This window comes from Corapipo altera, unplaced genomic scaffold, assembly GCF_003945725.1.
Source record: "Corapipo altera isolate COAL_440 unplaced genomic scaffold, ASM394572v1 64, whole genome shotgun sequence".
Classification (NCBI taxonomy): domain Eukaryota; kingdom Metazoa; phylum Chordata; class Aves; order Passeriformes; family Pipridae; genus Corapipo; species Corapipo altera.
The window spans coordinates 39,796-62,160 of NW_020884893.1; the positions used below are offsets into that span (position 1 = coordinate 39,796).

The 22,365-nt window shown below is 52.9% G+C and overlaps 1 protein-coding gene across 2 annotated transcripts in view; it reads right to left on the reverse strand.

Annotated features, from left to right (window-relative positions):
- Positions 1–570: 570 nt before the first annotated feature.
- The window catches only part of ZNF341 (zinc finger protein 341), a 22,462-nt gene continuing 667 nt past the window's right edge, over positions 571–22,365 (reverse strand). Inside the window, exons 2-15 of one of the 2 annotated variants that reach the window (XM_027646198.1) lie at positions 18,755–18,865; positions 17,512–17,699; positions 16,320–16,472; positions 15,187–15,423; positions 13,746–13,941; positions 12,468–12,552; positions 11,230–11,420; positions 10,142–10,335; positions 8,931–9,139; positions 6,994–7,090; positions 5,007–5,139; positions 3,949–4,060; positions 3,123–3,193; positions 571–1,644 (exon numbers count right to left, since the gene is read on the reverse strand). In XM_027646198.1, the coding sequence (XP_027501999.1) occupies positions 1,136–1,644; positions 3,123–3,193; positions 3,949–4,060; positions 5,007–5,139; positions 6,994–7,090; positions 8,931–9,139; positions 10,142–10,335; positions 11,230–11,420; positions 12,468–12,552; positions 13,746–13,941; positions 15,187–15,423; positions 16,320–16,472; positions 17,512–17,699; positions 18,755–18,865 (2,486 nt within the window). In that variant the 3' untranslated portion in view covers positions 571–1,135. Of the gene's footprint in view, positions 1,645–3,122; positions 3,194–3,948; positions 4,238–5,006; positions 5,140–6,993; positions 7,091–8,930; positions 9,140–10,141; positions 10,336–11,229; positions 11,421–12,467; positions 12,553–13,745; positions 13,942–15,186; positions 15,424–16,319; positions 16,473–17,511; positions 17,700–18,754; positions 18,866–22,365 lie in introns of both variants that reach the window. The other variant, XM_027646197.1, reaches the window with a different exon arrangement.

Here is a 22,365-nt window from a genome sequence, read left to right on the forward strand (position 1 = left end):
AGGAGGACCTGGAGGCAGCAGCAATGTGCAGGTCTGGGTCAAGTTCCCTTCCCCAACAGCCAGTGCATCCTGTGGCAGCCTAAAAACGGAGGCTGAGGGCAGTACAGGAGGAGCCTGGCAGGGCAGTGGGACTTTGGGACTCCTACTTGGGAAATCAGAGAAGAATCCAAGTGGATAAGAGAATTGTCCCAGTCATACCAGACTTTCTTGCTGTCTAACCACACCAACTCCCCAGTGAATTTGCTGACAACTGGCCCACAGGACTGAGCTAAGGGAAGCAGGAGGCTGGGAAGCAGCTGACAGAGCTTCTTTGCAGCACCTGGCCCAGAGCTGACACTGGAACACCAGCTCCTGGATGCATCACAGGTTTCCTGGACAGTCACCTCACTCAGGCCACTGTACACAGGGGTCATGTTTAACTGTTCCCAGGGATTGGCTCACTGATGCCAAAGGCACTCAGAGATCCTTGGATATGTGGACAAACCATGAACAAAACACTGTGGAGAGAAGAGCAACCTGAGAGAAGAGCCAACACACACATGTGCTCCCACACAGACTCCACAGGGCACGTGAGGTCCAGGGTGTTTATAACTCGTGTGGTACAGACACGGTGATCTTTCTACTGAGAGACACAGAGAGAAGATACCAGACACAAGTCTACCAGGGTATTTCTGAACAGTGTTCCCAAAGGATCTCAGGATGAACTCGCTTCCACTAGGAAGGATCAATTGCTTGCTCTCAGAAGGGCCACCCAAATACTGGGCAATACAGCTTTTAGGCCAGAAAAACCACAGATGGGACAGGCTGTGATTTGCAAAGCCACCAGATTTCAGCAGCTCTGTTTGTTGCAGGTTTGCACGCTCCTTCTTTTTACCCTGATTCAGGGATCTTTGTCTTTCTTGCCCTAAGCAGACCCGTGATGCAGAGGGACAAGAAATAATGGAGCCACCCTCTTCAGTGCCTCGTAGCCACCAGTGGCTTCCAAGCAGTCCTCTGCTCGAGGATGGGAAGACTCAGTGGAGATGAAAGCCATCCTCTCCCATATCCATCTACCTCCCCACCAGAGCTTTGGTCTTTTTCACTGGGATAGATTTGAGCACCGAGTCCAACAGCCACACAGTGGCTCTGGGCACGGTCACTCGGTGGTCTGGATGTACACAGGGACAGCCAGCATGGTGCAGGGCCCGTCCGAGCCCGCCTGCAGCTCTGCCAGGGCCAGGTTGGATGCCATGCTGTTGGGCTGCCCAGCGACAAGGTCCGAGTCGGCAGCTCCTGACCCCCCAACCACGATGGACAGGACGGCGTCCGACTCCTGGAAGGGCTCTTTGTCGGGGCCCCCCTCGGGGGGGGTCTCCCCGGCAGCGCCGCCGTCCTTCAGCTCGGCCAGCCCGGGCAGGGCCGGGCCCGCCTTGCGCCCCCCCCGTGCCACCCGCTTCTTCTGGGGCTTCCTGAGCTGCAGGTCCTTGTCCTTGGGCGAGCCCAGCCGGCACTTGTGGTCCTTCATGTACTTGTGGCGGGTGAAGCCCTTGCTGCAGGTGGGGCAGCGGTACTTGTAGTTGCCGGTGTGGGAGCGCTGGTGCTCCACCATGTGGGCGCGGCGGCTGAAGGACTTGTTACAGTACTGGCACTTGTGGATCTTCATCCCTGCACAGGACAGAGCTGCGTTAGAGACCCACCCAGCCCTCCACGGCAGAGCTTCACCTCCTCTCCGAGGAGATGTTCCCTGGCAAATGGGAGGAGATGTTGTGCCAGGCAAATCTGCAAGCAGAAAAGGGTGGGTGGCTACAGCTTAAATGGCTGTTTAACTATTGTTTGTAGAATCAGAGAATATCCTGAGCTGGAAGGGACCCACAGGAATCATCCAGTCCAACTCCTGGCCCTGCACAGACACCCCAACAATCCCACCCTGTCCCTGAGAGCATTGTCCAAACCCTCCTGGAGCTCTGGCAGCCTTGGGGCTGTGCCCACTGCCCTGGGGAGCCTGGGTAGTGCCAACCACCCTCTGGGGGAAGAACCTTTCCCTGAGATCCAACCTGACCCTGCCCTGACACAGCTCCAGCCATTCCTTCAGGTCCTGTCACTGCTCACAGAGATCAGTACCTGCCTCTGCACTGCCCCTCAGGAGGAAGCTGCTGACTGCAAATAAATATTCACAAAATCACAGAATCAACTGAGTTGGAAAAGACCTGACAGATCATCAAGTCCAACCCTTGATCCAACCCCACCGTGGTTCCCAGCCCATGGCACTGATGCCACATCCAGTCTCACCTTCAACACCTCCAGGGATGGAGAATCCACCCCCTCCCTGGGCAGCCCATTCCAATGGCTGAGCACTCTCTGTAAAGAATTTCTTCCCAATATCCAACCTAAACCTCCCCTGGCACAGCTCAGGACTGAGCCCTCTTCTCCCACTGCTGGTTCCTGGGAGAAGAGCCCGACCCCCACCTGGCTACAACCTCCTGTCAGGGAGTTGCAGAGAGTATTCTTGCCTCAAAGAAGAGGATTAAAATACCAGAAAAACATGTCAGGTAATTGTGGTGAAAATTATTTTTTCCAAGTGTATTTGGTAAGTAAAGAAATTTTCACTTTTTTTTTCCTTCCAAAATATGTGAATGTGCAGTCTGAAACAACCCATAACTGCACTGTCAGCACATCCCATCTGATCCCACTCTGCAGGGCTTTGGGAATAAGGAAAAATTTCTAGTTTTACCCCAAGAGACAAAAGTCTGAATGTACCCTAGGGCACAAGAATAAATTATTTGTCTTTATTAGGAGTGGGAACATAATTTCTGGAACACAGAGAGAAGGGAAACAAATCCCAAATCCTTTTGCATGTGAGATGGGACTAGGGAAGCACTCTGGATATTGATTTGATAGCAAACACACTGAGCAATCAGCTCTTTTTCAGAGTTTCACCAGCAGGCCCTGCCTACATATTGTCTTAGAAAACAGCCCAAAGCTTAGACATAGTCCTAAATACAAGCTCACTTAAACAGGCCTGCAGCAACACAGAGAAAAAAAAAAATCTAATTATTTATTCTTCTTTCTCAGGCTGACTCCTTCCATCACATGCTCCTGCAGCACCACAGCAAATCCCAGTCCCTGCATTCCCAAACCCTTACCTGAATGGGACAGAATGTGAGCCTTCAGCTTGTCAGGCCTGTTGAACTCTTTATTGCAGCCCGTGTGGCTTCTGCAACAACAACAAATGCTGGTGAGCAGCATGAATGAGCTGGGGATTGATGTATAAACAGATCCATGACCCTTCTCCTTAGCAACACCCAGATGGCTCCCTGGGCAGGAGCTCAGCTCCCAGCCTTTCTGGGGAGGAACAAGGAATAAGCAGGCTGCTACAGGGACACATGGCTTTTTCTCTATTACACACAGTCTGTGTCTCACTATAAATGCTCCTAAAACCAGCAGGTTCAAGATCCCAGCTGGAGACAGAAGTACTTTGGAAGGAGCTACAAGGTGGCTGGAGCAGGGAGAAGCCAGTCAGACTTGGCTCTCTCAGAAGGCCCATGGCTGTGCCATGGACTTGGAGGTGTACCTTCCAAACCTGGGTTTTTCTGGCTCACACATTAGGTTCTATACTGCCAAGTGCCTTTGGAGAAGTGGCAGCTGGGGAGAGCTCATCATTCAGGCACCCCTGTGCTCCATGGTCAGTAATGCTCCTTCTCTGCCCTGGTGCTCCCCAGGTGCTCCCCAAAGCTTCCCATGAAGGCAGGTGTTATTTTGCAGGGCTGATGAACTGGGATGAAATGATGTGATCCCATGGGATGACAACGACAAAGAACTCCTGGGTTCCCAACTCAAAAGCCCGGAGCATTCCCACCTCCCCAAGAAGCAGTGGGTTGGTAGGTGCCTCAGTGTACCCTGGGGTACCTGCAGGAGACATCCCTTCCATCCCAAGCCCTATCCCAACCATGCTGGAGACCCACTACGTACGAGAAGGGACATTTGTACTTCTTGAAGGGCTCGTGGATCAGCATGTGCCGCTTGAGCTTGTCCTTGCGATTGAAGGCGGCGTCGCACACCGAGCACTTGAAGGGCTTCTCACCTGGGCAAAAGAGAGGCCGAGAGTCAGGGATGCTCCAGCCACACAGGGCTGCTCCAGCCACGGACAGGATCCACCATGGTGGCTGTGCCCAATATAAACTTCCCCAAACTTCCCTGCCTGATGGGTACAATCCATGCTGCACATTGCTCCTGCTCTCCAGGGCCAAATTCCACAGTTCTGCAACCACAGGAAGGGGGGGGAGCCGTAAAACCTATATTATATAAGTTTCTAGTATAGCTTGTTACTACCTTTGTACAAAATTCCTAAAATGCTCTTTATCATTCTTTGTTAAGAGCTTCGACAGAACGAGGTAAAGGGTTTTTTCTATCTGTGAAAATGGACTGAGAAAGAGATGTAACACCTGATATAACCAGTCGAAGCTACTCAGGAGCCTTGAAACCACTCCAGAAGGCATGATACTGTGTCAAAGGAGATGAGGAAGAGGAAGAGAAGATGAAAATGGAGTCCTTTTGGGACCTCCGACTCAGATTCAGGAGGTGTGTCAAGGGCATGGTGAGGGCAGGGCTATGGGAGGGACAGTTTTGGAAGTGGGTGTAACCGTTGAGGTAATGTCCAAATATTGTAATTAGATCCTGAATATTGTAATTAGATGATAGTATAAATTTGTAAAGCCTGTGCAACTCAGTGTGTGCAAAATATTCCTGTGCACCCTCGGCACAGGAGTGCTTTTTGCCTTTTAATACTCAAAAATACTCCAGAGAATTATTTCTCCTACTTTAAGGCATCAGGGGAAGCCACCTGTGCGTCCCACTTCTAACTGGGGCAGTACTGGGCCTGAGGCTGAGGCAAAACCACACATGTCCTGAACTCACGTTCCTACAAATGACTCAGAGTTATTCCCGTTATCAGGAAAAGAGCCGGGGGCACGGGGCAGCCAGGCCTGTGGCACAGAGAGGACAAGCCCTGGGAGCTGTGGGAGCTGTACCCGAGTGGATGTGGGCGTGCAGCTTGAGGTAGTGCTCCCGACGGAAGAACTTCTTGCAGATCTGGCACTTGAACTTGCTGCCCCCGCCGTGCGTGGGGATGTGGCGGCGCAGGTACCTCTCGCAGGGGAACACCTGGGAACACACAGGAACAAGGCTGAGCCAGCAGGACACACCTGACATCACTCAGCTGGCACTGCCAAGGGAGGTGTAGCCTGTGGAGAAAACATAAGAACCGCAGAATCCCGGTTGGGAGGGACCTTAAGGATCAGACAGTCCCACCCCCTGCCATGGGCAGGGACACCTTCCACCGGACCAGGTTTCTCCCAGCCCTGTCCAAACTGGCCTTGGACACTTCCAGGGATGGGGCAGCCACAGCTTCTCTGGGCAACCTGAGCAGGAAATTCAAGGTGACTGCTTTCTCAGGAAGGATGCGCTGAGAAAACCTTCAGGATTGTATAAGGAAAATACAGATACGGTGCTAAAACCAAACTAACAAATAAAACCCCAAAACAGAAAACAAACAAAAAACCAAACCAAACCAACAAACAAAGCAACCCCCCCAAAAAAACCAACAAAAACCTCCCAAAACAAACCAACAAAACACACCCCCCCAAAAAAACCAAACAAAAAAAACCCCAAAACAAAACACTAAAAAACCCAAAGCCAAAATTTTCTTATCCTTAAGAAACACATAATCTGATACCTTGCTGTTAATTTTGTACTACCACAGTGCTGAGAACCAGCATCCCAGATGGATGCCCAGTCCCCCAGCCAAGCCAGCACTAGATGTGCTGGGCAATGACCCCCTGTAATTATTACCTTCCCACACAGTTAACCTCACTTTCTGCTTCCTCATAATCTGTAACCAAAGATTCCCATTCATGGTCTTTATAAAGCCAGGAAGAATGGCTCCTTTGGCTAATGGGGATACTGGAAACAGCTGAGGGAATTCCTCAGCTGGCTGCACACCTGAGGGGAGCACAGGGAAACTTCAGAGTTCTGGCACCCAGACCGTGCTCTCACATCTCTAGAAAACAGCAAGATTAGTATGAATTCAAACAGAAGTAAAAAATACTGCTGCAGATAATGGGCTCTCAAACCCCTGACAGTCCCAGCCAGGCTCAGAAGGCCACCTGTCACCTGGTTGAGGAAGTGAGAGAAGACAGGTAAGAAAGATGGGTTACTAACCATGGCAGGAGTGTGTTTCCCCTTCCTGAGCTACCTCAGTACAGAGTGGTCACTCCTTTGAGATTTCCCTGCCCCCACTGCAGGATTTTCATTTCCTTTGCTATAAACAGAGGAGCAAGGGTCCAAATTTTAGTCTGGATTTCAAAAAATAATTCATCAGAATTCAAACCCCACAAAGTTCTGTCCCTCAAATCCCCTCAGGGGCTGTGCTGATGAGAGTATTTCCAGCCAAAACCTACCCAGGCATCGTTCCACTCCCAGTCCCATGGCTCAGACAGGTTTCTCTTTGCCAAGGACACAGAGCACTCATCCAAAAGAGAGGAATGTGGGGGAACTCAGAGATTTGTGTGGCAATGGGAGATGAGGACAGCAATGGAGGTGTAGGAGCTCCCACAGGACTTGGAGCTTTCTGTGCCCAACCCTTCCAGCCAGATATAGCCCAGAATGATAGGTCAAAGACTTCCCACAACCAGCCTTGCTCTTCCTGGTACACTTGCTTTTAAGAAGGAAGGACAGCAGCCTAGTGTGCAGTCCTGTGTTGCTGTGGGAATAAGGGAGCTGCCCTGACAAATCCTGTTCAGTAAACAGGACCCAGGAGAAAAGCCAGCACTGCAGGGAGGAACATACTCTGTGTGAGGCCAGGGGTCCAACCACCTCTGTCCCCCTGGAAAGCAGCTTGTGGGCACTGGCAGTCCATACTGAGGTAGAAAGGGAGAAGAAAGGGAGCTGAGGGTTCCTGTCCCCTCAGAGCCCCTGCCAGGTGTCCAGGCCTGGCTCAGGGAGGGATCACCCACCCACCTTCTGGCAGTGAGGGCAGGGGAAGTTGTGCGTTGCCGTCTGCAGATGGTGCTCCAGGGCTTCCGGGGTGGAGTATTTATTGACACACTTCACACACCTGGATGGGGAGAGAAAGGACAGAGCCTGTGAGCAAGGCTCCTCAGCAAACCCCACACCACTGCCCAGCTCAGCCACCTTCCAGGGTGATCTCTGACAGGGTTGGTTTGGTACAGAAAATAATCTCTCAGGTGCTCTGAAACCTCAGCAACCCACATGCCAGCTCACACTCACACTCAGCACCCTTCAGAGGGGGAGATGCTGGAAAACTGGGTGAAGCCTTTAAATTCCAGTGCTCTTCCACACAGACTGCCATGGGCACGTATTCCACACTGCTTCCTTGTGGAGACAAGCCCCAAGTACTGACTTCACCTTACCCAAAACACCTCCTTCCACCTTCACTGCTTCCATTTTTATTGCTCCGGTGAAGGAGCTGAGAGTGAGGGTACAGGATGACAGGGCTGACATATCCTGGCAGTATTACAGCTGGAGAGCTCTGCCAAAGCTGACAGAGAGAAGCACCACCAGCTATGGGAACAGAGGCACTCACAGGGTGTACCTGCTGTGAAACCCCTTCTCCTTAGGTCGGACTAACACCTCCTCAAACGTAAACAGGGCTCTAATCTCAAGGATCCCCACTAGCAAGCTGCAGGATGAAACTCCATAGTGCAAGGATAACTAGAAACCATGGACTATGCAAGAAGTAGCAGATATTTATTCCATGAAGCTCCTAGGTCACTTCAGTGTCTTCTGGGCTTCCTAGTCTTCCTGAACATCTCTACAGGCATTACAAAAGATCCAGGGAGGTTTTTGTAGGAGTTCTCACCCTTTTTCTCTATACTAGTAGAAATGCTTCCCAGGGAACAGACCCTTTTGCAGCAAAGGATAGCTTTTTTTGGGACACAGCTTCTACAGCCCACACTCCCTTTGCTGCAGGTGTTAAAGAACCACAGAAAACAGGCTGAGAAGGGGCTTCCCTGGGTCTCTGACCCAGCCCAGTGCAGGTTCATCTGTGCCCATCTCGCTCTTGACTGGTGATAAGAGGACTTGCAGTGACAGGATCTTCTCACATAATCAATCCCAGCCTTTCACTGTTGTTCCAAAAGCATTCACTGAATCACACAATCAACCAGGTTGGAAAAGACCTCTGAGATCATCGAGTCCAACCTATGACCCAACACCACCTTGACTACTAAACCATGGCACTAAGAGCCATGTCCAGTCTCTTCTTAAAAACCTCCAGGGACGGTGAATCCACCCCCTCCCTGGGCAGCCCATTCCAATGGCTGAGCACTCTGTAAAGAACTTCTTCCTAATGTCCAACCTAAACCTCCCCTGGCACAGCTTAAGGCCTTGCCCTCTTGTCCTACTGCTGGGAGACTGACCCTCATCTGGCTACGACCTCCTGTCAGGGAGTTGTAGAGAGTGAGGAGGTCTCCCCTGAGCCTCCTCCTCTCCAGGCTGAGCCCCTCCAGCTCCCTCAGCCTCTCCTCACAGCACTTGTGCTCCAGTCCCTTCCCCAGCCTCGTTGCTCTTCTCTGCACCTGCTCCAGCCCCTCCATGTCCTTCCTGAGCTCAGGGCCCAGAGCTGGACACAGCACTCCAGGGGTGGCCTCACCAGCACTGAGTCCAGGGGCAGAATCCCTGCCCTGCTCCTGCTGCCACACTGTTCCTGAGCCAGGCCAGGATGCCATTGGCCTTCCTGGCCACAAGAAGGCCACACATTCCAAATGCTTGGCCCTAGCAACCAGCTGGAGGGGCCCCCCACTTGCCATCTGGGTGTCCAAAAGAACCACAGCCACTAATCACAGAGGGCCCCCTCTTCCCTCTAAGGTCCCCACCAAACACACTCTGCACCCACTCACTCCTACAAGCCTTGTGAGCACCGATTGCTACTGTACTTGTACACGGCCACGTCCTTCTTGGGGCTGTGCTGGGGCAGCAGGCTGTGCGAGTACTGGTGGACGCCCAGCTCGTACAGGGAGGGGAAGTCCTTGCTGCAGAGGTGGCAGCGGTAGCTCAGCTCCTCCTGGTGGCTCTTGATGTGCTCAAGGAAGGACTCCAGCTTCTGGAAGGTCTGAGCGCAGGTCTTCACCACGCACTTGTACACCTGGGAGAAGGGAGAGTGGCTGGAGCAGCATGACTTGGAAACAGCCAGGGAAAACCCTCTGCCAACAGGCAGAGTGGCCTTCCTTTTTGGGAAGAAATATGGACTCTAAGGGCACTCCCCTGAGAAAGCAAGGCAGGACAAAGGGGTGTTGGTGTGAGGGCCTGAAACCCCTTGGGCAGGTGAGACCACAACACCCCAGTGGTGACTGTCCCACGACACCTGCACTGAAAACTTTGGACTTCATAGAGTTATTGAATCAGTAAGGCTGGAAAAGACCTCCGAGACCATCGAGTCCAACCTCTGACAGATCATCACCTCGTCAACTAAACCACAGCACTAAGTGTCATGTCCAGTTGTTTGCTGAGCACTTTCAGGGATGGTGACTCCACCACTTCCCTGGCCAGCCCACTCCAATGCCTGACAGCCCTTTCTGGGAAGAAATTCTTCCTGATGTCCAACCTGAACCTCCCCTGGGCTATCCTAAACCACCTGGCACAGCTTGAGACAATTTCCTCTCATCCTGTCCCTTGCTGCCTGGGAGCAGAGCCTGACCCACCTGGCTCCCCCCTCCTGTCAGGGAGTTGTAGAGAGCCAGAAGGTCCCCCCTGAGCCTCCTTTTCTCCAGGCTGAGCCCCCCCAGCTCCCTCAGCCACTCCTCATATGACTGACTCTCCAGACCCTTCCCCAGCATCCCCAGTGTGTCTCTGGACACACTCCAGCCCCTCTATGTCTTTCTTGAAGTGAGCAGCCCAGAACTGGACACACTTCACTTCTTTGCTTCTTTTCCAGCCACCCAAACCTGCTTGGTTGACTTCTCACTCAGCAGGGAGGAGGCAGAGGAACTTTTCAAAGCTGTCCAGACCACACAGCCACAACCCTGAGGGCTGAGCTGCATGGGAAGCACTGGCAGCTTTACAGAGCAAGAGGCTCAGGACAGACCCTAATGCACTATATGATGCCCATCCCAACCTCACCACCCCACAGGGCACCCTCTGTCCCTACCTGCTCATTCTTGTGCTGTGTCATGTGTGATTTGAGCTGGAAATAGGTGTTGAACTTGCTGGGGCAGAACTGGCACTGGTAAGAGCTGTCTATCAAGACAACCTGCTTGGCCTCCAGCTTGCCTGCCTCGCTGTCCTCCAAGGGGCTCAGCTCTTGGGGTGGTAGCATGGGGTTCCTTGAGGGCTGAGGCAAACCTGCAGAAGGGGAGAAAGTCACACCCTGACATGAGAGAGCTCTGAAGGTTGCTCTGAGAGCCAGGTCAGGCCAGGCTCTTCCTCCCTTTCAAAGACAGATTCTTTAGATCTCACTAACAGAGTGGTTTTAAATTTGTCAAGAGATACATCAGGGCTCTGACTACTGTGTCTTCCTCTCCTTAACTCATTCCCTTTTTCCATGGATATAACTGCTTTGTGGAGCAGTCAGAGAACAGGCCTCCACCAGTGAACCAGAGCTAGATTTACTCCCATTCCAGTAGGAGACAGGAGGTTAAGATCCAGCCAGCTCAGTCCATGATGTCTGCAGAGGGCAGTTCCAGTGAGGCTTTGTCTTAGACATGACATTGTCACTGTCCTTACTCCCCTACCAGGACTGGGACCACCAGCAGAGAGGGCATCCAGACACCAGCAAGAAGCTCTTCTCTGCCTCAGGTATTTTCAGGTGGCTGCTGTGGCAGATCCAGCCCAGGCATAACATGCATGTTGCAATCAAGCAAGGGCACTGGGCTACCTTAAACCACTGGGTTGTCTAGCCCCTAGATCAGAGCTGTCAGGGGTGGCTCATGCACCTGCCAGGGAGTGAGAAGGGGAAGACACCTTGTCCTGTCTGCATGCACATACTGGCACAGAGTTTGGAGTCTCTGTCTCCACCAGCACTGAATCCACCATGGCTCGGGGTACAAAAGGATGGACCTGCCAGCTAGACCTGAGCAAATGAAACTTGCTTAGTGTGAGCTGCTAAACCCCACCCAGGACTGCAAACAGCACACACAGCTCCCACCTCCCCTCCCTCCCCGTGTGGAGGTGCAGGGACCTGCAGCCTCCTCACATCACTGCCCTGCCCCACGCTCATGCCACCCCCAGACAGCAAACCTGTGTTCTCCTCATCCTCTGGCTGGTTGGGATTCAGGGCCATGACCTGCACTGTGATGGAGTTGCGGGAGATGGTGCAGCCCAGCCCTGGAGGCCACACTTTGTGGGTCTGCATGTGCTTCTTCACGTTGGACTTCTGGGCAAAGGCTCGGCCACACACGATACACTGGAAGGGCTTCTCACCTGTGTGGCTGAAAGCAGAAAAGGCACCAAATCAGCAGCTGGTGGAGACAGAAGGCAGCCCCCAGGCAGGGCCTGTGGTGGGTTGGCTGCTGCAGGACAGTGCTGGGCACTCAGCTTGGGACATCCCACCTGGGCCAGCCAAACAAGGGCTTTGAGACCTCATTCGCCAGAGTAGGTGGATTGTGAGAGGCCTGGTGAAACCAGCCAGACAAAACACTTGTGGTCTGGGGATGACAAGGGGTCAAAGGAAGAAGTGGGAGAGGAAAAGAGCTCTGCAGCAATATCAAGGCATTCACTGTCAGGGTCCCTGCAAAGATCTTGGGGACCCTCACCACTTTCTCAGGGGTACAAGCCTTTCCCTCCCTGCCACCCTTCCTTCCCCTGCACACGTCTCTTCTAGCTTGCAGACATCTCATCTCCCTGAATTTGCTCTCCCCTGTCCAGGGCAGAAAGGTCTTTCTACCCTGCCCTTCTGCTTCAGGAGAAAGACTGGACTCCAACACACGCAGTACATCACGTGAAGAGTCCAGGCTGGGTAGGGGTACAAGCCCACCACTTGTTCCCTCTCATCTGTTCTGAGTCCAGCAGACTCTGCTGGGGGAAACTCTGAAGATTTCAGCTGCCTCCTGCCAAAGAAAAGCTCTCTTATAAGAGCTCCCTGTATAAACACTGAGCTTGGCTTAGTTTGCTAACACCAGCAAACAACAAACACAAGGGCTACAGCTTGCTAGGGAGGCACAGAAAAGGGAAGGGCATGGGCAAGCATTGGAGATGCTGCTGCTCTGGTGATCAGGTGACAAGGCTGTCAAAGTCTCATCAGTGAGGGAAACAAGCCTCCAGTCCCACCACATCATCAGCAGGAAGGTTACATCCATGATGCAGTCTTCACCCCAGTCACTGGGGAGGTGTCCTGGAATGAGAAGGATGAAGAATCCCCTCCCATTGCAGCACAGATTCTGGGGCATGACAAACTGGACTGCACGGACTCCCTCAGCAGAACTGTGCCCAGCTCCACCCCAGCCACCCTGCTGTGTCCAGGTCAGTGGCACTGTTACCTTCTGATGTGCTGCTGCAGGTCGAAGTTCTTGGTGAAGGCCTTGTCACAGTAAGTGCATTTCAGCTTGGAGGGCTTGGGTTTACCTGCAAGCAAGAACACAGACAAGAATGAGACCACGTGGCACAGCCCTGTCCCCACTGTGTCACAGGGCTCTCACCCCGAGACAGGACTACTCAGGACCAAGAAAGGGCTTATGAAAAGGTAAGATCTGCCTGGCCAGACTAGGGAGGAGTTATGGGCACAAACATTTAACATAGCCTGAGCCAGCTCTAGTAGCACTAAGGAGTGTAGGCTGGTGGGGCAGGACATCCCCCTCAGGCATTAACTGCTCCCTTTCCATGGCCCCTTCTGTGCTACAGAGCACATACTTCAAAGGCATGTTGGGCATTGGGAAAGACACAGGATTAGAGAGAGGAAGGGCCCCAGCTCTGTGTCTGCTGTGAACTCACCAGGTTAGCCATCAGCCAGAGCACATGCACATTCCTCCCTTCCAGAAGGTCAGTCAGTCACATCTTCTATCTACTCTGACGGGGTCTAAACCAACGGGGAACAGCAGAACTGTGGGCTGCTCTAGGAATTCTGGACTGACACCTGCAGCATGCATGGCCATTCTCACCTCTGCAAACAAGGTTAAACCCTAGGATCTGTATGGCTGTAACTCCAGAGGCCCAGCCTTCCTGGGGACAAAGGCCACGTGCCTTTCCTCTACCTCACACCTGGGAGCTCCTGTGTCACCCAGCTGGGTGTGCTTGGACACCAGCAACGGGTCAGCCTTGGCTCTGGGGCTCCTCCATCCTGGGACAGGGCATGCTCCTGCCCTGCCTCACCTGGGGACAGGTGTGTTTTCTTCGTTGACACACAGAACAGGGATGAGCCTTCTCAGCCCTTGGAAAGAGAGTGTCTGGGGCCAGGCCACATCCAGCCCACCAGCCCTGTGGCTGGACAGTCTTCTTGTGGTAGAACGAGCTGTAACACCTTAACGTGGCAGATGTGCCCACTTCAGGTGTGATGCAGTAACCTCGTAGCTGCAGAGACTTGGCACAGGTTTGCCCATGCAGCAGCACAGTGACAGTCCTTCCACGTGCACACACAGGTGACAGGCAAGAAGCACATCCACGCTTGGAGCTGCTTTTGGCAGTTTCATGCAGGGAATCCTGTTCCTCCCTCGGAGCTGCACAGCCAGTGCCACCCCTCGGGGCCTGGTGAGCCCGTGGCTCAGCAGCCCCCTCCAGGACAAGCAGGGTGAGTGCAGGGCAGGTGCTGTGAGGACACTCACCTTCCTGCAGCCCGCTCTCGTTTTTGCAGCGTCGAGTTTTTGCAGCAGCAGGGGAATCAAAACCAACCATGGGGCCTCCTCCTGTGCTGGTCAGGGCAGTGGGAGCACTGGTGCTCTTGGACTTGAACCCCTGCTTCCCAGGGCTGTACACGGGGGGAGAGGGGTACACAGGACTTTCCACACACTGGCTTGGTACCTGTGACAGGGAAATTCATCAGTGGGACAGCTTTGCTACAACAGAATTATCCTGTGCCCCAACCTCCATCTCCAGCAACATCAGGCTATTAATCTGGTTGAGTTTTCTGCCCTCTGCCAAACTGGATCAAATTTCCAGTTCAGCAGCCCAACAATGTGTTTCTAACCAAGGTTAACACCTTGCACAGTGTTCCTGCTGAACATCAAAAAGCATCCAGTAGTTATTACAGCAGGAAGAGTACAGCAAAGAAACACCAAATGAGCTGTCTAGTCCCTCACCTACAAGAGCTTCTTATCCCTCTGGAGCAGGTTACCAGGATTACTGCTGACCCAGTGGCAGGGATCTCCAGTGACCCCAGGCATGCATTTCCAGACCCTGTTGCCTGCCTTGGCAGGACTGAATAAGGAAAGGAAAGCACAAGGAAACTCCAGGTGGTAAAGCACAACTGTTTGTGTCAGCACCAAGGTTAGAAAAGGACACTTAGATACAGAGGCATCAGTCTGGGGTGATGTGGTTTGAGGGTGTTCCTGCTGCCCACCCTGATAAATTAACATATCCAACATCTCCATCCACTCCTGACCACTGGCACTTCCAGATCAGATGCCAGCTACAAAGATAAGGATGACAAACCTCAGCTACACCCAGTAGTTTCTGCTGTGAATGGCAATACAAATGTGGAGACTGCAAACAGCTGACCCACCAAGGCACCACTCTGCCTGTGCCTTTCTTTAGGAAAGGCCACCTTGTCAAGCTCATTGAGATTTAGACTGAATTTTTCTCTCCACATAAGCCTGCAGTGTGCAGGGTGGTGCTCTGTACCTCTCTGGGAGGTGAGATCCCTCCTCTCAGCTCCCCCTCACTCCCAACACCTGCAGGTATTCTTCAACCAAAACAAACACTCAGGTCTCCTAAACCTGTGCTGGCCAAGTCTCTGTCCCTCTTAGCTGTTTCTCCTCAGAATCCCCATCATCTTGCTGGCACCCTTCTGTTTGGTACCTTCTCCCAAAGGAAATAAACACTGTCAAATAACCTAACACATCTTCCTACACTCTAATTCCACATTCCTGAAGGCCAGGTTGGACAGGGCTTGGAGCAACCTGGTCTAGTGGAAGGTGTCCCTGCCCGTGGCGGGGGGTGGAATGAGATGACACTTAAAGGTCCCTCCCAACCCATGATTTCTAGCCCAGGTGACTCCCGAGCAGCCTTGCTCGCCAGAAGAGGACGGATCCCTGGGGGCAGCCTTACCTCCATGGGCGGGTAGGGCTGCATGCCCAGCGTCTGGATCTCCACCGTGCTGGTTGGTGCCATGGGAGGAGGGGCACTGTACACTTCCACCACACCAGTGGTGCCCCCGGGCTGCCCCGGAGCCCCCAGGCTCGGGGGGGGAGGCGGCGGGGGCTGAGGAGGGGGCGGCGGCGGGGGAGGCGGCGGTGGGGGGGGCTGGGACAGGTATCCAGCCCCGGCGTGCATACTCATGCTGCTCTGCAACCAGACAGGGAGACACACACAACACCTTCAAAGTGCAGCAGTCAGGAGCTGGAGGGGCTGCTCCCTCACACACGTTCCCAATCCTAGTTCAGAACAGCACCTGCTGATGTCTCGGCACAATGCAGTGTGTCCAGCTCCAGGCTGGAGCAGATTGTGCTGGAGGCTTGGCATGACCTACAGGTACACATTGTCTCCTCCAAAATCCAAGTGCTTTTATTGCTTTGTTTTTAAAGCTTTTAATCCTTCCGGTTACAAGGAAGATTTTCAGAGCCATGGAAAGTATAGACAGCCTGGGGACAGCCTAAGCACAGGAGGAAGGGAATCCCTGGAGCAAACTGACAAGGGTCTGGAAGCCAATCATTATATGGGGCCTCAACAAAAACTGGAGAGACCACGTTACAAAGATCTGATCAGCCAGCAACAAGCAGGTTTGCCAACAACACCAAAGTGTGGGGTGTGGTTGACACGCTGGAGGAAGGCACAGGGCACCCAGAGGGACCTGGAGAGGCTTGAGAGGTGTGTCTCTGTGAATCTCATGAAGTTCAACAAGGCCAAGTGCAAAGTGCTGCCCCTGGGTCAGGGCAATCCCAGGCACAAGTACAAACTGGGGGAGAATGGACTGAGAGCGGCCCTGAGGGCAAAAGGACTTTGGGGGTGTTGGTGGATGAGAAGCCAAACATGATCTGGCCATGAGCACTTGCAACCCTGAAAGCCAACTGTGTCCTGGGCTGCATCCCCAGCAGTGGGGCAGCACCCCTGGAAGTGTTCAAGGCCAGGCTGGACAGGGCTTGGAGCAGCCTGGTCTAGTGGAAGGTGTCCCTGCCCACGCAGAGGGGTTGGAACTGGATGAGCTTTAAGCGAGACTCCCTGAGCCCACACCTGCCCCTTACCTGCACCGGGGGCTGCACCGCTGGCATGGGCTGGTCCAAGGAGGCAAAAGCAGACATGGCTGACATCAGCACCTCATCACTGACCAAGATGTTCCCCTGCACCAGGGTCTGGATCAAGGGTGATGGGGGAACGGTGATGTATGTAGAGATTTGCTGAAAGGGAAAAAGGATGCATTGTTGGGCAGCAACAGGACAAAATGATAACCAAAAAAAGATGACACTGCTTTTTGCTGAACCTCAGTGTCTCTGCTCTCACAGCCTCTGGTCAGCAGTGAGCCACAGTAATTATGTGCACCTTCCTGCTGAGCCCGTGGGAGTTTCTAGCCATAACAACAAGGCAGCTTCAGAAACGTTCTTCAGAAAGGAGGCAAAGAATATCACAGCAACTGGTGAAAGTGGCCACTAGCTACAATTCAAATCAGGGGTTATTAAACCAGATATGCAGGACAAACTGGTCACAGACAAGTTCAGGCCTCTCCTGGGTGCTTGCCCCAGCTCAGGAAGGTGGAGAGCTGAGGGAGGCTGCTCTGGCTGCAGATGGTGAACATTCTCATCTCTTTGGACAGGACTCGGATTATAGGAGGGGAGGGTACCTGTCACATTTTTTTGGGTGGAAACAACCTGTGTTTGCAGCCCTGGGAAGAAGCCATATCCACTGGGACTATGTTAACTTGGAAAAAGCAGTTGGTTTGAAAGCATTTTGGAAACCGTCACAACTGCAGGCACAGTACATGCCCTGCACTAGGGAATCACTCTGGAGAATTCTCTATGGAAGGAGTTACTCCAAAGAGGACATTCCCTCAATGCTCACCACACCACATTATGTGGGCTTATGTGTAGGAATGTGAGAGGAGGGATGAAGCTGCTCTCTTCTTCTGCCCACGAGCCAGACCAAAGCCCCAGGGGACAGCAGGAGCCATGGCCACCTGAGTACTGTGCAGTGTGACACTGGGGCTCTTCAGCACAGCCAGGAGATGAAACCCCTCCTGTCCTGAAAAAGGGCTGTCAGACTCTCTCATGCTGGAGGGGACCTCACTTCAACCACACGGTGAAAAGCCAACAGGACCACAACTGAGCCTCCTAGAAAAGAGGTCAGTCACGAGGCACCACTGGGTCTAAAAGCCTCACCCCAATGTCCCTCCCTCCCAGAATCCCAGCAGCAGGGCAGAGAGGCTCTGCCTGCACTCGGTACCTGCCGGCCGGCGCTCGGAGCCTGCGGCACTGAGGTGATGGACGGGGTGTACGCGCTGTTGGTGGCCAGAGACACTGTGGCCAGGGACGGGGCACTGCCCTGGCACTGCTCTCTCTTGTGGGTCATGAAGGCAGGCAGAGAGTTGAACTGCTTCTTGCACTTCCCACAGAGGAACACGTCTTCGTCGTCTGCAAGGAAGAGGGTCAGATCACTGCTCCAGGCCTTCTCCTGCCACACCCAACAACCGCAGTGTAGGAAAACTGGCACTGTTTGGATCTCAGCACCTCAAGGACATCATCATCCAGAGAGATCAGCTGCAAGGGCCAAGCTGTCCCTCCTCCCCAATCCCAAGTTCTCCCTAAAGACACCTGATGTGATTGAGCCCATCTCAGCCCTGCTCCCACGTACAAAACCCACCGTCTCCCTGGGACACACTGAATCCCACTGTCTGTCTTCTCATCCCAAAGACAGGAACAACCAACCCAGCCTTGCTCCTGAAGCACCCTCTGCTTTTTAGTCAAAGCAGCTTCTTCCAAAGCACCAACATTCTGCTGGCTGAGGCAGATTTTATTACTCAGGTTGCACAAAGGAAGAGAAGTAACTTGGATCAGGCACAGAGTCACTGTCAGCTTGTGTCCTAAAGCCACCCTTCCATGGGACTGATGGTTTTTGGTACCTCTGCTTGACACCCAAAGCAGAAAGAAGACAACCCAGTTACATGTCCTAGCTGAAATCTGCAGCGTTAGCAAAGCACACACCACTTGTAAACGATCCAGTTGGACTCATGAGGCTGTTTCTCCTGATTCACAGCCTGAAGCAGAATGTTTTTGGGGACACAGACTGTAAATCCTCTGGAGGATAACTTGGTGTCCACCCAGCGAGTCCTAGTCAAGCACTGTGAGTATCCATGTGCACACAAATGACCAGTTCCCATGTTCACTCACACAGATGAGATACCCAAGGGCTGGAGTATCCCCAGGGGAATGGGGGAATGGCTAATTAAATAAAAAATGTGAACAGTAACAAGTAGTGGTGGAGACAGTGGCTTCTTCCCTCCCTTTGTGACTTTATTGGAAGCACATGGTCAAGTCTGTTGTCATGACCATCTCCAAAAGCTCTCTCAGGCACTTGCCCCTTCCTCCTGCTCTGGTCCTGCTGAGGGCAGCCCCTACACATCCAGCTGTTCTGGGATGTGCAGCACTCCCACCCCTCTCCTCTCTCTCCCAGTGCCACCAGGACTCACCCATGGGCTGGATGGTGCTGGAGGAGTTGACATTTTGAGCTGATGGATCTGTCACACCTCCTTGACCATCCAGTAAGGACTGCACAGCCAGCACTGTCTGATTATCCATTCCTGAAAGGAGACACAAACACGGATGGTGAATTGAACACAGCCAAACATGGAGTGCTTGGGCACTGGGAACTTGCTCCCAGGTCATGGAGGGAAGCAACTCTGCAGCTGCTGCTCTCTCCTCCCACAGAGCCACTCTCCCCTTCTCACCCTCTACTCCACAGCATCAACCAGCACACCACAGCAACACTCCCACCTGTCTCCATAACTCCTTTGGCACAGGAAGAAAAGGGAAGAAGGGCAAGAAAAGCCAAAAGAGGGCTTGGTTTGCTGCAGAGAGGAAGGATGTTTACAACTAGAGCTAAAAAGCAGGTATTGGGATGTCACAGAGCAGCAGTCTGGGTGGATCTGCCTGGGGACACAGCGTGATACAGCACAGACAAAATCCTTGTGTGCAGCAACTCCCTCAGCAGCAGTGCTAGAAATGCCTCCCTGTTTTCAAGGCCAACATTCCCGGATCTGACCAGACCCAGGGCACACACCCCCAGTCAGATCTGTTGTCAGAATCAGCTTACTCACTTTGGCACAAACATTTTTCACTACAGCTAAAATGTTCTAAAATATTCCAGATAAATACAGGAGGTGGGGACTGCTCATCTGGGGAGACAGCCTGGCCAGCAGCATGTGACCAGTGGATTAAGCCTGAGACACTCTTTCTTTATAGAAATCAGATGTAAAAGACAATCTGATTTGGGGATTTTTATGCTCTACTCTTCCCTACCATTCCTTTATGACAAGGAACCCACAAATAAAACAAATAGCATGGCAGGGTTGTATGTGATACCTTGTGGATTAAGAAAAAGAAGACAAGTGGGGGGTTTCTTCAGTTGCTTTTCATTTCTCTTCACGTTCTTTGCAAACTAAAACTGTAAAGCTCTGAGCTCAGAACTATGCGCCCCAGTAAAAGCAATTCTGTTGCTCTGATTATTCCCAAGCAGGGAGGTGCAGACCATTCCTGAGGTGAGGACTGTTCCTGAGAAGAGAACAGCTCCAGGAAGGACAGTGGAACAACGTAGCAGAGCCCAGCACAGCAGGAGAACCCACCACTCCAAGTTCCTCTTGTAATCCTAAAATTTCTCCTGAACAACTGGGATGTTACCTTCTTGATGGGGAGTGCCCATACAATCTACAGCCTGTTAAAGATACCCCAAAAACTTGTTTCTCTGGCATCTCCAGTGTGAAGCAAGTAACTGAGACTCTATGAACACCTTTTCCATCGTTTCACTGAGGAGAGGTCGCAAACACTGCTGATGTTCCTGGTGGGGAGCAGAGCACTGTCCTCCAAGGGCACAAGCAGCTACTGGAAAGCAGCAGATCCCACTACATCTCACACTGCCCCAAAATTCCCACCATGCCTATGGGAAGCCTTTCACATAAATCACAGGGAGGCACAGCAAAGCTGCAGGTCCAGTTCTGCAAGCCTTGGCTTGCCTGGAGAGCTGGAGCCAGCCCAGCAGGTCAGCCCCGCCGGGAGAACACCGCTGGAATGCTCCTGGAGGATCCCAAGCCTTGCTCCACAATACACCTCCCCTAATAACCCCTGGGCAACTGCAAGGGCAGCACTGCAGGCTCCTGCTGCAACAGCCACACCAGAGAGTGAAATGGAGCAGCCCTTCTCCAGCAGAAATAAGCTAAAAGGAAAAGAAGGATCGAAAACTCAGGTTAAGTATAGAATGGGGATAATTAAGAAGTTTGTGCCAAGGGTGCCACTCTTGATGGGCCTGGCACTGGACAACTGGGTTTCTCTCTGGCACCCAGTCAGATCTTACAAAGAAAAAAGCCAAAAGACTTGATCCCCTTAAGAGGAAGAAGCTTGAGGAGAGGCCAAGACCTGTAGACAATGATGCAGCAAGATTGTCAATGCTGCACTCAGCCTCTTGATTGGGAAAAGAGGCCCAGGACAAGAGAAATATGCTGCCCTCATTGATTTGGCAATTCAGGCAAATGTCCCCAGAGTCCCTGTTTCGCAGGGTAACTGCACAACACCACACTTCCCAGAGGGAAACCCCTGAGGTCAAGGTTAGTAACCCACAAACACAAGCTGGCAGAGTTACGTGGTTAAGCAGATGCTGTTCTCAGCCACCCACAGACTTCCAGGAGAAACCTTTGGATGGAGCCTGCCCTGCCTGCAGCCAGCACCAGTATGCAGGATGGTCTTAACAATCATGAAACTTAAAAAACCCAGCCACTTCTCTCCTGGCACAGCAGGAGCTGAGGTGCCCAGAGTCTGACAACAGCAGGGTGATTTGGGGAAGCTGGGATAAAAGTACAGGACAACTGATTTGTGCTTTTTTTTTTTTTTCCCTTTCAAATTCCTCTCAGCTGGAGGTGAAACGAGAGTGTCCATTTCACCCAGGTGCTATTCTTCCATCATGCATTGACCCTTCTCTGCTGACACCAGCACCAGGTGCTTTGGTGACAGGTGAAGATGCCCCTGTGCCCCACAGCCTGCTCTCAGCATCCACACAAATGCCAAGTCACCATCCACTTGTAATCACATCAACAAGACAAAACAAACAAGCTCAGACACCAAAAGCTGCTAAAATTTGCTGAAAGGTTTTGCTCTCTTGAATTCTGCGAGGAAATTCACACCACGAGGAGCTGATTGCAGAGGAAACAGGGACCTGATTCTGCACAGGGTGCTGCCAAATGCACCGAGTAACCTCACAAAACAGAGAAATGTTTCTTCTCTGCTCCTCTCTCTGCTGCTGCAATCACAGGGGATGTTTGGAAGCGTGGGTGACAATCATGATGCCAGGCCTTCCACGTCAGCTGTGCCCCCACGTAAAGGAAAATACATCTGTAACCCAGATTAAGAAATCAATGCCTGAGAAATAGTTTCCCCAAACAGGCTCAGACTGGCAAAGCTTGACACGTCCAGGAGTCCCCCTGGGATGGCACCTGCCTGCGACAGTGTCCCAGTGCCAAACTGAGATGAATTTGAGCACAACCCGTTCACCCACACAACGGGCGCTCTCTGGGCTGTGCAGAGGGCACAGACACCTCCAAAATACACATGCAGGGGCCATCACTCCCTGGGCACCATCCCTGGGGCTGGCAGGGAGCGTGGCACAGCAGTGTGAGCCCCGGGGTGAGGGGAGGATGGGGGACCCCAGCATGCAGGGGGTGACCCAGAGTGCTGGGCACAGGGACAGGGGAGAGGCAGACGAGTCACAGGGTGCCCTGGGGATTGGGGATCCTGTTTCCTGGGCACAGAAAGGAGGGTGGTGGGAGTGCCCCGATGTGCAGGGTAGAGGGGCAGGGAGGGCAAGGCGTGCATTGGGGCATCGGGCACAGGGACAGGGATGGGATGGGGTGCCCTGGAGCGCTGGGCACAGGGACAGCGATGGGATGGGATGGTGTGCCTCGCGGTATCGGGCCCTGGGGCAGGGAGGGGCTGTGGTGCACAGCGTCCGTGGCCAACGAGGGCTACCCGGAGCACAGGGCACAGGGATGGGCAGTGCGGGCACGTCCCGGCGCACAGGCAGGAGGTGGCACCGGGC